Below are 16958 nucleotides of genomic sequence, written 5' to 3'. Positions count from 1 at the left end.
CTTGTCGAGGCCAGTAAGGGGCAATGAGAATCCATTTGGCTCTCAAAGCGGTAGCTTTCTGGATCACCTGAGGGATCAGAGGAAATGTAGGGCAGGCGTAAAGAATTCCCTGGGGCCAATCCTGGGTCAGAGCGTCTCTGGGGGATGGCCTGTTAGAGGAAGAGGCTGAAGAAGTCTGGACATTTGCTGTTTTGGGGAGTAGCAAAAGATCGCAACATGGACGACCCCATTCCAGAAAAATCTCTTCCGCTATGGATTGCTTGAGAGACCACTCGTGAGGCATGAGAATAGCTCTGCTCAATCTGTCCGCTATAATGTTGGTTTTCCCAGGGATATGCGTTGCTACCAGAAACCGATGAGAGGAGATCGCCCATTGCCAAAGTCTGAGCGCTTCTCGACACAAGGGGTAGGACTTGGTTCCGCCCTGTTTGTTGATATACCAAACTACAGACATGTTGTCTGTGTGGACTGCAATTGTCCCTACGGGAAGAAAGTCGTTGAGGGCTTGCAACGTTAAAAGCACTGCTCTCATCTCCAGGACATTTATGTGCAGATGGTACTCGAGCGGTTGCCACGTCCCATGAACCATCCTGCCCTGATAATGACCCCCACCCGATCAGGGAGGCATCCGTGGTGACAGTGGCTATCGGGGACGGAGGTACAAAGCACCTGCCTTGGTGAACCTGAGACGATGTGATCCACCAAGCAAGATGTTCTTTGCATGTTTGTGTCACCAGAATCTGGTGACGCATTGGGAGTTGCTGGTATGACCACTGCGTGAACAGCATCCACTGAAGGAGGCGCATGTAGAATCGAGCCAGGGGAAGAAGAGTAATGGCCGCAGCCATGAGACCTAATACCTTTAGGACCATTCTGGCCTGTACTTTCTTGCTGGCCAGAATGATCCTGACATGAGTCTGAATGTCTGAAACTCTTTGTTCTGTAAGGGTAGCTGACATCCGAACAGTGTTTAAGTTTGCGCCTATGAAGGTAATAGACTGGCAGGGCGATAAGGATGACTTTTCGAAGTTGACTGAGATGCCTAAATGAGAACAAAGGTCTATTGTGTAATCCCTGGCTTGTATAAGCTGATGCCTGGTGGTGGCTGACAGGAGCCAGTCGTCGAGATACGGAAACACCTGGAATCCTTGACGTCTCAGGTGAGCCGTGACCACTGCCATGCATTTGGTGAACACTCTGGGGGCTGTAGTGAGACCAAAGGGCAGGGCTCTGAACTGGAAATGACTGGACCCCAGCCGAAAGCGGAGAAACCTCCTGGAGCGTCTGTGAATTTTGATGTGATAGTACGCATCCTGAAGATCTATTGAGCACATCCAGTTGTCCTTCTGTAAGAAGGGCAGAATTGACTGAAGAGTGACCATTCGAAATCTTGTCTTCCTGACAGACTTGTTGAGTCTGCTGAGATCCAATATTGGTCTCCAGTCTCCCGTCTTTTTGGGGACCAAAAGAACCTTGAGTAGATTCCGGCCTCTGAATGGTCTATTGTAACTGGCTGAATGGCTCTTTTTTGCAGTAGTTTTGCGATTTCTAACTCTGCAATGTCCCTTAGACCGGGTGGTACATCTGGAAGGGAACTTGAGGGGAAGGGACTTTCCTCGAAAGGAATTATGTAACCCTTGGATATGATCGACTGTACCCATCTGTCTTGAGTGAGGGAATGCCAGGCTTCTGGGTACAGTGATAATCTTCCCCCGACTGCCTCCAAGGAGGGACAGCCGGGCAACACCTCAGGGATGATGAAAGGGCTTGTCAGAGAGAGGCTCCCTGTTTCCCTGGTTCTTCGGACCCCCTCTGCCTCTAGAGCGGCGTCTGTTGTTGTTACCCTCTGCCTCTAGGGGTAAACTGACCACGTGAATCCGGCGTGACTCCTTGGGATTTACGGAACCACATTTTCCCACCTTTCTGTCCTTTGGGATAAGGCCTAGAAGGGGTGGAAAAACGGACTCCAACAGCAGAAAGAGTCTTGCCGTCCTGCTCACACCTGGTCAAGGTCTCCTTCACCTGAGGGCCAAACAAAGCTGACCCATCAAAGGGAGAATTTGTGAAGGACGCCTTAAAGGGATCCGCAAAATCACATAGCCGCATCCAGGCTTGGCGTCTAAGAGCCACACCTGTGCCTGCGGCTCTAGTCGCTCCATCCGCAGCATAAGATATTAGCCGCATGGAGGAGTTAGCAATGGAATTGAGGGTTCCTAGCTGCGAAGCAATCTTTTCTTGAGCCCCTGCAGCTGTAGGATCCTGAACTACTTCTCCCAGCTCCTTCAGGATATCTCTGGAGTCTGGTGAAGTGACAAAGATAATTCAGCGAACGCATAGCAAAGGTCGCTGAGGAAAACATCCGCTTGCCGTACCTATCCATGGTCCTAGAGTCTTTATTAGGAGGATGGACGGGCACGGAAGGATCTGCAAGTTCCTTTTTGGTGGCCGCAGCCACCACCATGGCATCAGCGGGGACACCCTTGGTCAGGAATTGTTTGTCACTAGGGGCAGTGATAAATTTAGAAGGCCTCCTAGGGACTGGCTCTACAGAGTCAGGAGCTGTCCACGCCTTTCGTGCAATAACCTGCATAGGGGGTCAAAAGGCGGAGACACCCAGGAGGTGGAGGGCCGAGATCCAAATGCCTCTAGGTATACTGACTCATCCTCAGAGGGATTGTTGGTGGGCCAGTTTCCTCTGTTTGAGAAGTTCTAGGATGTCTGAAAAGGAGACATCCTCAGAGGGGGATCTAGGGGATCCCTCTGACTCATCAAAGTCAGTATCCGAAGTGACAGACTCAGGGGAGTCTACATGCTTCCTGTTACAAGTCCTCTTCCTAGGAGGATCTCCCGAAACATCAGGAGAATCCTCGGAAGAGGGGAAATTCCCAATGGGGAAACCTGAGGCGGAGGATCTCTGGGTCCTGTAGCAAGAGAAGTGGCAGAGATGTCAACAGGTACCATAGAGGGAGGAGCTACGGGAACAGACTGCTGACTGATACCAGTGGCCAGTACACTCTTCATCACCTCGAATGCTCCCTCCCAGGCAGGTCCGAGAGAACCCGCTCCAAGAGCTAGGAACTCCAGGAACCACCGAAGGGAAGTCTCCGAGGCAGATGTCGGAGCCGAGCTCACCAAGGCCGAGGCTCCAAGGGGAAGAGCGGGCTCGGACAAGGGTCCGATGCCACTCACCCCCTCGGAGGAGACCATGGAAGCCCGACCACCGAATCCCTCTAAGGAAGAGGAGATAAGAGTAGGGGCTGAAGGAACAGAAGGGGTATCCGTCCTCCAGCCGTAGCAGTAACCATGCCCGAAGACTCCAACTCCAAGCTCTGGGGTGGAGTTGGACGAGGCACTGTAGCGGGGGCTGGACCAACAGTCGCCTGCTGAGACGGAGTGTGTATCAGTTGGGCCAGTACCTGTGACTTGAGTAATCTACTGACCACTCTCTAGGTCATGATCTGACAACCTGGATGACCTTGAAGATCGGCCCGATGGCTCCGTTCCGATAGAAGAGGCGGCCGAGCCGAAAGTATCGGCTCCAAGGAAGGAGACCTCGACCTCTTCCTGGAATGGGCCATCGGAGCCGATACTACTGATCCTGTCGGCACCGACTTCTCGGAGCCGACAGAACGTCTCGATGTATCGGCTCCAGCCGGAGCCGATACAGCCACCAAAGTAACGGTGTCGGAGCCGATCGGAGCCGACACCGATGCCTGAGCCACATGGGTGTCGGAGCCGATCGGAGCCGACATCGGCGGTCAAAACAGATTCGGCACCGATAGCCATCGGCGCCGAAAGCTTTGTGGATCCAGAATCGGCTCCAGCCGGAGCCGATCTCGACTCAATACGAGTCGGAGCCGAGGCCGCAGGCTTAGAAACAGAAGCCTGGGGCTTGGCAGTTTTAGTTGATTTTTGTGGAGCCGACTTAGCCGGAGAGCCCTCCGGCTTAAGAAGACCCCTGAGAATCAACTTGTTACGTCTCTCCTGCAGGACTCTCTGGCTGAAGGAGTGACAAATAGCACAGGAGTCCTGCAGGTGAAGAGGGCCCAAACAGTACAGGCAAGAAGTGTGACCGTCTGTCAGAGACATCTTCTGACAGCACGAGTCACACTTCTTAAAACCTGAAACCCTCTCCTTAGACATGGTGCCTAAACACAACACACACAGACACACCAGTCAAAATTAAATTAAACAAAATACCAAGAGGTATTTTATAAAAACACCAACACACACACCCTAACAGGGGGGGGGGGATGGGATAGGGAAAATTGACTAAAAAAATTAAAAGAGACAGGGATTTCTGTCAGAAAAAGGGTAGTAATTAAAATTAAACTATCACAAAATTAGTTTTAAACTAAAAGGGGCTTGAAATATCACAAATGTGAACTACTTACCAGGAGCTGGTAAAGAGAAGACCTCCCAAGCGAAGCGGCAAACGAGATCTGGGTACTTCCTGCCTTGCATCATGGGATATGGGGCTGCCTCGAGCTGGTAAAAGGAGTTCTCGAGCTAAAGCAAGTGCCGAGTCGGAGCCGAGGATCGGCTCCGAACCCATCAAGCAAGAATGAAGGCGAGATTGACAACTTAACATCTGTAAATTATATATTCTGTTGCAAGATGACTACACTAAGGCCATCCCGATGCTAAATGTATAGCCTGGCAGTTGGCGTTCTCACTGACAAGCTCACCCTGACTGCTCCATGAAGGCCACATAAAGAAACTGTTTGTTCAGGGCAACATACCTTAAAAGGGGATATGTATTTGCAAGACTAGCAAAAATAAGCAAAATGAAACTTTTGAGGTAGATGAGACCCAAAAAATGGTAGATGGTAAGGGAAATCAGACAGAGTATAGCAGGCACATAATTTTAACTTACTTTTTAAGGTGTGTCATCAGATACCTCAGTGTCTCATAATGTGCAGGAGGCAGTGAACTCAGTGCTTCATGGATCATTTCAAGTCTTTCATCTGTCTTAGATAATTCTGCAAAATAATTTATTTTTATTGTACACCAAGTTTTTTGTACTTAAAACAACCAAAAAGGTGAATATATAGTTTGATATTCTTTTTATCATCATGATAAAATGATTTTCAATGATATGAGAGGCAACAGAAAATTATAATAAAAATGAGCAACACATATTCTTACAACAAGCAATGCACATCAAATTTACAGATATTGATTCATCACACTTTATAGCTTCCACATTTACCCATACAAATATAAATTTTGACAAGCACTTTAAAACCAGATTTATGTTTTGCATGCATTCTATGAGAGGCAGCAGAAGCTTATTTCAGTTATGGTTGCCAAAACCAGAATCTGTTCCTTAGTGTACTTTCCAAAGCCAAAAACACTGCATTGATGGGCCTTGATAACATCACAGGATGTTTATAAATAGCATGAAACATGACCTCTCTGGACTACTTGAATCAATTTTCAAGGAAGGGAAGATGGCTACAGTCATTCCCCTGCACAAAGGAGGTCCAACCACTGATCCAGGTAACCACAGTCCCATAAGTCTTACCAGCCTCATATGTAAGGCCATAATCATCATGGACATGTTAAATAAGAACATATGTAACCTGCAAACACTCGACCCATCACAGTTTGGCTTTGTTAAAGGGAGGTCATGCCTATTAAATTTGGTGGACTTTTTATGAGGGTCAACATAGCACTGGATGAAGGCAAGACTGTGCGCACAACTTACCTCAACCTGGCCAAGGCTTTTGAAACAATACCCCACTCAGGTATTATAAAGAATTTCATTGATTTAGGCATAAACCCCTTTATCACAAATTGAATAGCTAAGTGATTCACTGATAGGACCCAGGAGATCAAAAGAGGTGAGGTCATCTCCATCAAGGGGTCAGCCACTAGCAGAGTCCCCCAGAGCTCAGTACTGGGCCCATTCGTTATTGGCATCTATATCTCTGAAATGGAAGCAAATTCTGAAGGTTTATGGCTGACTAAGTTTGCAGATGATTACAAGCCGGCGGTATCATCGACTCCCCTGCAGACACTTGCATTCTTCAAGATGGTCTATCTCTGACTAACGAATGATGCCAAAGCCATGGTCTTAAACTTAATGCTAAGAAATCTATAACTGATACCGCTTGGGAAGTCAACCATTTCAGCTAATTAACAGGGTGACAAAATGCCGCTAAGAATCAACACAATGGTCAGGGATCTTGGTACAAATGTAGACAGTAGCCTTACGTTTGACCACCACATGACCACCATGTTGAGTAAATCCTCTTATGTTGTGCAACTTATAATAAGAGCATGGCATCTAGGTCCAAAGAGCTCACTATCCTACTGTATTCAGCCCTTATCAGGCTGATCATAGAGTACAATGTTCCTTTGGTATGTATCTGACCAGGCATATGCAGCAACTAGGGCGACTTCAGAGGTTCCTTATAAAAAGTATAAAAGGTGTAACAGAGTGCCTTAAAGCCCCTTCCCTCTACTCAGTCTCCTATAGATTGATAATGGATGATCGAAGCCTGGCTTGTAAGGCATCCACAAACTTCACACTTATGAATCATCTACACATTTGTAGGTCAAAGAGTACCAGAAAACAAGGTCTAGGGACCTGAATTTTGTCTGTGATGTAAAATGAACATGCTTGAGAGACAGATATGTGTCCCAGAGACTGCCTATCCAATAGAACAGGCTTCTCATCCATGTGAAGCTGAGTTTGTCTGGTAACCAGTTTATGCACAACCTAGATCAGTGGATGGGAATAGGAAATTTACACTGGGCTTGGCAGCCATGTGTCTTATAGATAGAGGTAGATTATAAATGCCTGGCCCTCAATGTTCTACTTGGATACAGGACATCATTACTCTTTCAGGAAAACTTGGTTAGGCTTAGAAAGGCCCCTGAGTTGTTAGTCTAATAATCTATGAATCTATGAATCTATGAATGAGTATGTCTTGGTCCCTCAAACAGCATTAGCATGTTTGTGATAATGTAAGTGAATTAAATCAGCTGAATTATATGAATATATTATACAAGAGTAACATATAGTTAACTATATGTTTGTTTTCATTAACTGCACAACTGTTTTAAGAATAAGTAGCTGGTTTATAAAACACTTTTTCTGTAGCAAATACCTTAATGTTTCTCTCAGAGCAGCAGAGCATGGAGACTGTGTTCCTCTCCCTTCATTCAGTGTGGTTTATGTACTTAACAAAAAGTCGACTGTTTTCTCTTTCCCTACATTAAGATTTTTGTACTTCTCAGCCGTGACTTTTATGAATTACAACTAATGACTTTCTACGCACATTTTTTTTACTGGGGAGTGTTTGATTTACTACTTTATATAAGCTGACACATTTTTGCACTGCCTGCTACAGTAATCCTTTGTATTTACACTTACACAAGGATGACTCACCCTTCATGGCAGAGGCTTGCATTTTATTTATTGTCTTTTATGGAATGTGTTAAACTGTGTTCTTTTGTCATACATTTCACTATGTGTGCATATTTTATACAGATTTCACAGCCTACAAGTAAATTCTTATTTAAATGGCCTCACACGATGGCATGACAGATGTTGGCCCAACTGTAGACTTAAAGTCACTGGTCTTCCTTACTGACATCAAGCTTACTATTTAACCTAGGAATCCATATCTAACTTATCTAAATCATTATATGGCAATTCTTGAAAAGAACTCAAGATATGTCATTAAATCATTGTAGCTACAGACGAAATTCCTGCAGACGATGGAAACAAATATCTTACTGGCATAACTTGTCTTACAAATGGCCTTCCAAGTGTACTGATGCTCTTTACTAGCAGCCCACAACTTCCCTTCACTGTCTTTCTTCTTTTCCAACAAGTCAAAGGCATGTGAAAATGCTGCCCACCATCAAAGGTGCCAGAGAAGCAAGTCCTGACAATGTCACAGCTAAAAATGGATGCATTGTTACTGCTCACACTGAGATGCAGCTGTTCAGTGAGGTACTTCTCACTGGCTGTTTACCTAATATGTGGAAGTTGGTATATATTACACTGCATACAAACGTTGTGTAACCAGTGCCCCTAACAGTAGTAACACCATCTTAGGTACTCAGCTAGAAAACCGCCACTGCACAGCTCACTTACTTCCCTGAAAACCCCTTCCTCCTTATCCCATCTCAAAGTGCGTTTTGCAGAATCTATAGTATTACCACAATATTTCTTGTGTTTCTTGCTAAACTCTGGACAAGTGCAGACCAGAGCAATGACATATCAGATATATGAGGTAGTTGTCATTCCAGTACATAACAGAAATGTTCCTGCCTTCATAGTTGCACCTCTCCCGCCTTTCCTCTTCCATTTGTTTTTGCTTACAGCATATTTTAATTATGTGTGGTTAGAGGTAGTTCTGTATTGGAGAAAGAATCCTAGTCATGGCCTTGTATTCCCAGCATAGAAAGCTGAGTTAGGTTTTTGCAAGGGAATGGAGCTAACCAAAGGATAAAAGAGTTTAATGATGGAGTTATATGAAGGGTGTCTGCAAGCTTGCAACCTTATCTTAGCTATATTCTCTCATCATGACAATATGATTGATTAGCCTATCACTTGGTAAAGATGATAAATGCAGGATGGCAATTCTATTGATCACTATTCCTATTACTGCACATCTGGTTCCCTCCAGTCTAGCCATTACCAGATCAGGGTAGTCATCTCTAATGGAGTTTTGGCATCTGATGTTGTTGATATAGTCCCACTGCAGTGCTGAATATTCTGCATTTATTACATGTGCAGCCAATCACAGTTCAGGAGCCATGTGTTGTTATTTATCAATGGCTGCAAAGAAAATGACATGTAGCTACTCTTTCGCAGATCTTTATAACCCATTTGTGATGAGAACAAAGATGGCCTATAATTTAGGCATCTCTGAGAAAGATAAAAAGTCCACTGAATTTCTACTGACAGAATTACAAGTATTGCTGTAAAGTTTAGAACATGTTTCCTACATTTTTGTCACACTTTCCTAATAACTTACTTAAAAAAAACACATTTAAGCAGATAAAAAGGAAACAGCAATATAGGATGGCTATACACTATGATATCCCTCATGCAAAGGGAAATGACCTTCAAAATATATTATAATATCTTGCATATATTCTGCATTCATAAGAGTTAGTACTAAACGACTCATTGTTTCAGAAAGAGAATCATTTGGGATGCTAATATATACAAATAACACACTGTTGATGGCAGAGAAGATTATTTAGGACTACAACACGGCTGAAAGCCAGAAGACACTAAGGTCACTGCACTTGTCGCTTATTTGTGCCTATTGGTACAGCAGTGCAGGCAGTGTGATTGGTTTCACAAGAAGCTGCTGTGTTTGATAGTGACAATGGCAGAAATGACCAGCAATGTACAACTTCCTGGAAGAAAGTAGGTCCACCAAGTTCCCTGAAGTCCACTTCACCTAACATAACTCTGCATTACCTTTTCCTTTTTTGCTTTACTGCTCCAAAGTAATACCTAATACAAATGTTTCAGTGTTGGCCTGAGAAGATTAAAGGTTCTGACTACAAATGTGAATACTGCTCAATCCTCAATCTCAAATTCAGAGCGCACATACCTCAAGTGCATTAATTTACCACTTCTTGAGATAGAAGATATTTTAAATGCATGTTTATAGTTCATCTCACAACATGCATACAATAACAGAAAAGGCAAATACAAACACATACACACATACACACACACACACACACACACACACACACACACACACACACACACACACACACACACACACACACACACACACACACATATATATATATATATATATATATATATATATATATATATATATATACATACATACATATAAAACAAAACTATAGTACCAATGGAGTCAGGAAGAACTGGAAACGAATCTTCAGTGTAGAATATTTAATAAATCCTTGTAAACCTGTTGCAGCAAAAATCCACGACAGCGAAAAAAAATTTATATCACAACATAAATTAAGCGCTTTCGTCCGCTATTGCAGTGTTCACTAATCAAACTTCATCAGAATTATACAATGGATAATTCAAAAATACACTAGATGTGAAATAACATTCTAAAATTCTAAAGTTCCAGAAAATTGTACTGGTAAGACAGGGAACTACCACTCCTATCTGATCCATTTGAGAATGCTTCTCACATTAAGATTCCCATTAAGGCCAAGGGGCGTGTCAGTCTGAAGTCTAATCTGCCATCTAAGCTCTTTAACTTCAAGTAAAGGATTGCAGTCTCCATAAGGTAATGACACACAATCAAGTACTAGGAACAAAAATCTGCTGCATTGGGAGCTAGAAAGTGTGTGTCTAGCCAAAGCATTTTTCCAGTCACCTTTCCTTATAGCCTGACGGTGTTCCTTAATGCGATCACTAAGTTTTCTAATAGTTTTGCCTACATAGAAGGCAGAGCATTCATCACACACTCCCAGGTAGACAACGTTAGTGCTATTACAATCAAAGGAATCACTAAACTGTATCAGAAACTTGGGATTGGGAGGTTGGAAACTAGCACCCAAAGCAATAAAAGGGCAGCAAACACATTTGCCACAGCTGTACATCCCTATCATTTGAAGAGGGCAAATAAGAAGAGAAGGGGATGTTTTTTCAAAAAGATTCTTCAAAGACCTAGTTCTCTTGTAACTAAAACTAGGGGCGTCACTCAATACCCTGGACAATTCATGGCTACTCTTAATAATATCCCAATTCTTAGACAAAATGTTCCTAATGGGTTCTGCATCTAGAGAAATGGGAAGGGGAAATCTGGTGAGGTCATCAGCAGGAGCTGAAGACTTGGGAATGTAACCAAATTTAAGAATGTGAGGATATTTACTGTATCTAAATGAAGTAACTTCATTCAAAACATCAGAAACCAAATTTTCAGGGTAATGTTTGTCAACAAAAAGTTGTTTCAGAAACTGACTTTCATTAGAAAAAACATCATCATCACTCACAATGTGACTAAGACGTACAAACTGCCCCTTGACTATGTTCCTTTTCATAAAGGGAGGATGTTGGCTTGAAAAATCAAGGTAGTTGTTATGAAAAGTGCTTTTCCTATGGATGTTGGAAGAGAATCTGTAAGTAAGGGGATCTAAGGCCAGGGTAATGTCCAAAAAATTTACTACATTCCCTTTTCCAGAGACAGTAAAATCCAAAAACTGTATACTCCGGCTCACCTGATCAAGAAAACAATCTAGTTCCATAAGAGACCCTTTCTACAAGAAAAAAATATCGTCAATAAAACGCTTGTAATTACTGACAAACTTAAAACCCTCTAGCTTAGATAAAATGTCAGCTTCCCAAGCACAAAGTACTAGATTGGCATATGCTGGAGCTACCTTAGCTCCCATGGCTACTCCTTGAAGTTACTGGTATAAGATACCATTAAACATGAAAAAATTATTATCCAAAACCAGCTTAAGCAAAGTGGTGAAAGTAATAACTCTGTGAGGGGGAGTAGAAGTATGCTTGACAAGATAATTGGTCACATTTTCCAACCTTTCATGATGAGGAATGCTGGGGTATAAAGCTACCACATCCAAAGTGACTAGTGTGCATTGTCCGTCAAGAGGTGGGTACCTGTAGATTTCATCTAAAAATACCCAAGAGTCCCGTAGGTAAAACTAAGAATCTTGAACTAAAGGATTAAGGAAAAAATCCAACAAGGCTGAAATAAATTCAGTTTTGGTTTTCCCAGATGCCACAATGTGCCTAAGAGGGGGATCTGTAGGGTTTTTATGGGTTTTCGGTATCCCAAATAATCTGCCCACCTGTGGTGATTTAACTTCCATGTAATCCATTTCCAGCTCAGAAATACTACCTTCCTGATATAGTTTGGCTAAGGTATTATCAATCCTCAAAAAACTGTTGGAAACAAAATCGGGGAAACTATTTTGTATTTCTCAGTGTCAGCTAATATAGCTTCCATCTTACTGTTATAACATTTAGTTCCCATAATAACAGTGCCCGCTCCCTTGTCAGCTTTAAGGATTTTAATGTCAGGATTCACACTAAGGCTATCAACTGCTGCCCTCTCTTCCTTAGTTAAATTATGCCATTTAAAAAGAGTTTTACTGAATAAAGTAGCTCTTATTTCTCTCTCACAAACCTTTGAAAAAATGTTCAAAGCTGGATTAAGAGGGGGATCAAATGTGCTCTTCCTTTTTAAAGGAGACACTGGACTAACATTCTGAGTCAGTACTATAACTGTCTGTAGATGCAGAACCAGAATCACAATCAATAGCATCAATATCCAACCCACCAGAGTTAGCTACAATACCCAAGCTAGTAACTTCATCAACATCAGTACCATCGATTAAAGCATTACAATTCTTGTTTTTTATGCCCTGTTTTAAATTAAGTTTTCTGCAAAAAAGATTAAGATCAATTAAAACATTAGCAACAGAAGACCTTTGTGAGGGAATGAAGTTTAAGTCTTAGCGTAAACAGTTTAAACAGTGTTCATCAAGAGTAATGTCTGTAAGATTAAAAATGTCTTGGGTGTGTACAAGGTCAGGAAACGGGTTTCTAGAAGCAGTTAAAAATGTCTCTGTCCTCTTGCTCTGCCTCTCCCTCTCGCTCTCCCTCTCACTCTGCCTCGACTCCTTCCTCTGGAAAAAATCATAGGACTCTGGTCGTGGGGCTGAACAATAAAAAATGATCAGCACTAGTGGAAGCAATGGGATCAACATTGTCTATATGTTTGAACTGTCCATTTTGTGCTGGGAATGTATTTTTAACAGTAAAGTGGTTGGGATCTGTTAAAAGCCTCTCGAAACTAGTGCTTTGTCTCTTAACTGCATGAGAAACCGGAGTAGATTCCTCAAGAGTGTTTTGACTTGAAATCAATGAAATTTGCCGTAACAGTTCACTCTGAGCACAAGAACTGTTAACTTTAACAGGAGAACTACCAGCTTCTTCATCTCTAGTGTTAGTATTCAAAGGAAATATGATGGGTGCTTCTTTACAATTTCTATTAAACAAATCCTGTGCTTCTTCACAAACATTCACATTCTGTGCCAAATGCGAAGAGTTAATTACATGACCTGAACTAAAAAGTGCATTATTAGAAGCAAAAGGTCTTTTAAACTTAATACCACTGGCTTTAAGTGGGTAAGCATTATCGTACTTATATTGCTGAATGTCCCTATAAAGTTTCTTTTTCTTTTTACTAATCAGGATGGCCACATGTCTAGATAACTTCCCTTCTAAAAATAACCATTCTTTTCATACCTGTTGAAAGAACGCATACCCCAGTATAGCAGAGTTAAGTATATACTATATATATATATATATATATATATATATATATATATATATATATATATATATATATATATATATATATATATATATATATATATATTTGTATGTATATGTATATATGGGTCTAGGACATTTCACTGAAACTCAAATGACTGAACACAAATCACTGAAAGCACAATTCACTGAAAACTCAATTCACTGAAACACATTTCACTGAAAGTTATATATAGCCTTTTCCCCACTGTAGTGCGACCTTGGAGTTAGTATATATAGTAAGGGGGGCTGTGGGGGACACTGCCCCTAACATATTTTAAGTATATATTATGTTCGGAAAACAGTAATATATTGGAATTGCAAGTATCCATGTATATAGTTCAAAATATTTAAAATATATAGATGCATAAACACTCACTTGCATGACATATGATTTCATGCAATACATACGTATATATATATATATATATATATATATATATATCTATATATATATATATATATATATATATATATATATATATATATATGTAGGTTCCCTACATTAGACCTACAGCACGGAAGATCGACACTCAAAACACCGATGCCAGAAGAACGACGAAGCAGATGACTGACAAGTCGTAATCCCGACAGCGAGAAAACCGACAGAGGTAACTTGTGAGTGCGACCCGGTAAGTGTGCGATAGTGATGGACTTAGGGTTAGGGTGCGGGTACGGTAAGTGTGCGATAGCGAGGGACTTATGGTTAGGGTGCGGGTAAGGTTAGTGTGCGATAGTGAGGGACTTAGGGTTAGGGTGCGGGTAAGGTTAGTGTGCGATAGTGAGGGACTTAGGGTTAGGGTGCGGGTAAGGTAAGTGTACGATAGTGAGGGACTTAGGGTTAGGGTGCGGGTAAGGTGAGTGTGCGATAGTTAGGGACCTTAGGGTTAGGGAGCGGGTAAGGTGAGTGTACGATAATTACGGACCTTAGGGTTAGGGTTTGGGTTAAGGTTAGTGCATAGATAGTTTTGTGTAAGGTGTAGTGTAGGTTTTTAGGTTGTTGGTGTGCTTGTGTTGTGCGTAACAGTTGTAACAGTGAACTTTTTGTTTTGTTAAGTGTCGGGATTGTGTTGTGTCGGGCATGTGAACTTTCGTGTTTTTGAGGTTTAGTTCTTCTGGCGTCAGTGTTTTGAGTGTTGATCTTCTGAGCTGTCTGTGTAACGTAGGAAACCCATATATATATATATATATATATATATATATATATATATATATATATATATATAAATAAATATATATGGGTCTAGGACATATACTCAACTTCACTAAATACCGAATGGCTAAATCACGCTCACTAATGCTCGAAGTAATGGAATCACGAAAACGTAAATAACCGAATCTAGGAAAACACCGAAAATACAATAATGGCAGAAAGTGCAGAAACACCCAGTGCCAACAAATAACGTAAACATTACTTAATCCCAGCTCAAATTAACATCTGTTCTTGTCACAGAATCCCCACATTAATGAAATTAACTTCATTTAAATCTTCAATAATTGAGCTATAGCTTTAATGAATTGCAAGCTTGTGTATTCTTCTTTGTTTTCCATTATGATTTCAAAACGTTCCTCTCTTCGTATTTGCTTCCTCTACTTCAGGGTAGGAGGACAAACAGACAACATCCTACAGCGAACCTCATCAACTCTGTCTTGCTCATGACATGTACTCTGTAGAATGCTGAGAACATCAAAGAAGTGCTTCCCTGCTATACAGCGTAGCTTCCTGTGCCACGCTTCAACTGCATTCTGCGTTCTGGGCAAATTCAACTAATTCAACACAGATATATTCCAGAAACTCACTGGAAAAAGAGGTGGAAATCTCATTTCTGTTGACATCCTAGTTCTCAGAACTCTAGGTTTACCCAACAAGTACCATTCCATAAATTTTTAAGTAACGGCTTTCCTTCCACAGGGAACTCTTCCTTTAATAAGTTAAAGGTTTCCAAAACTTTCTCCTCTGGAAGAAACGCCAATGCAACTAGATGTTTAACATTATGCCGAAAGTGAATATCTGAGTTATAACGTGATGAGAGCCCTAAATTTTGCACTTTTCTCCAAACATTTCTACCAAAGTGTAAAAAACACCCCTTACACAGCACACCATTTACATTCCGATGCACACTTTGTATAGCTGCAGGCTCAAAATCACACAATATAAATGATGCACTTAGTAGCAGGTTAAACTCAGACAATAGCTCAGATATGCCTTTCCACATAAGACTGTACACTTGATGAGACTTTTTATTCATAAGACAGTAAAGGAGTGGTACACTTTTACTGTATCCACCATATCTGAAAACAGAATGTATGGTATACAATTGTCTACACTCTAAGCCCCTTTGAAAATAAGTTCCATCCATTAACAACATGCTTGTAGAACTGAGATCTTTCAAGTTGGGTTTCATACTAAATAGCACAACAGTAGTTTGCTTAACAGCATCCGATAACTCTTTCTTTACAAATACGCGGTCTTTCAAACGGAAATCATCCACTTTGATATCAGTTAAGCTGACATTTCTACAATGTAAGCCACTTCTATTCTTTGAGCGAACACGCTTAACTGTTTGCACCATAGATCTTCGGCTGGGTAAATAAGATGCACACTCCAAAGAACTAGAAGCTACAGTGTTATAAACCACAACACACGGAGAATCTCTAGACAGAGAAGCTCTTTGCTTCAGCTCACTTCTAACCCGATACATCTCAACTTCATCGGGTTCACCAGAAAGATAATGGTCTACACTCTTAACTAATTCCTCACCAGAGGTAACTGCAATTGTTACTACTCTACCCCTGCATTTGTCAGTTACCTTATATTTACAGCTCCAGTACTTTCGGGTTTTTGTCTTCTTTTCCAGTTGATATATATAGCCATCTATAAGTAATATTTTTCCACCTTTCTGTGACTTTACAGTGTTGTAAATCTGTCCTAACACTCCAGGTGCAAGTCTGCAGATTTCTGCCATAGTAGCAGTACATTAGTACTACGAGTAAACCTGTGTGTTCCATTTAAAGGGAGACTAAAGGTCTCAATTGATATCAAGCACTGTTCGGTTAAATTAAATTCAATCAATTGACTTTTCGTGATTGTATGACTTTGTGCATTAGTGAGCGTGTTTTAGCGGTTCGGTATTTAGTGAAGTCGAGTATATGTCCTAGACCTATATATATATATATATATATATATATATATATATATTTTTTTTTTTTTTCCTGGACCTCAATTTTACCCCAACTAGCTGAGGATGCAGTCAACAGCCTAAAGAGCCCCGTTCCTTCTCATTTTTGCCCCAGAAAAGACAACAGTAAGACGTAGGCACTGCATCATGGATCACTACAAATTTTCTGAACGAACCACAGGTTAGTAATAAAGGATATCGAGTTCTTGAGAACAGCCAGGTACAGGTCCATATGTATAACGTCCAAAGGCTTTGAGATCCTGTGAGCAGAGATAATGTCCACCAGGAATGGTATGTTCTAAGAGATAAACTTCATCCCATTAAGCACACAGTCTCAGATGGTAGACAGGCAAGCTGTTGATAAGGAAACCTAGGTCCCACAGAAGGAGGGGTTCATCAAATGTGACAGAAACGGAGCGCTCATTTAAGGAAGGTGCTGGGCCTCTGTCCTTTTCTCTACC

At 41.6% G+C, this 16958-nt stretch overlaps 1 protein-coding gene across 1 annotated transcript in view; it reads right to left on the bottom strand.

Moving 5' to 3' along the window:
- Positions 1–16958, bottom strand: part of CHN2 (chimerin 2) — a 2549636-nt gene that overhangs the window by 12793 nt on the left and 2519885 nt on the right. Inside the window, exon 12 of the mRNA XM_044066825.1 lies at positions 4877–4982. Coding sequence (XP_043922760.1) covers positions 4877–4982 — 106 coding nt within the window. The remainder of the gene's footprint in view (positions 1–4876; positions 4983–16958) is intronic.

Source organism: Protopterus annectens, chromosome 3.part1 (genome assembly GCF_019279795.1).
Source record: "Protopterus annectens isolate FY-2018-M chromosome 3.part1, PAN1.0, whole genome shotgun sequence".
NCBI classification, from domain to species: Eukaryota; Metazoa; Chordata; order Ceratodontiformes; family Protopteridae; genus Protopterus; species Protopterus annectens.
This window is presented reverse-complemented; position numbering and strand designations above follow the sequence as displayed.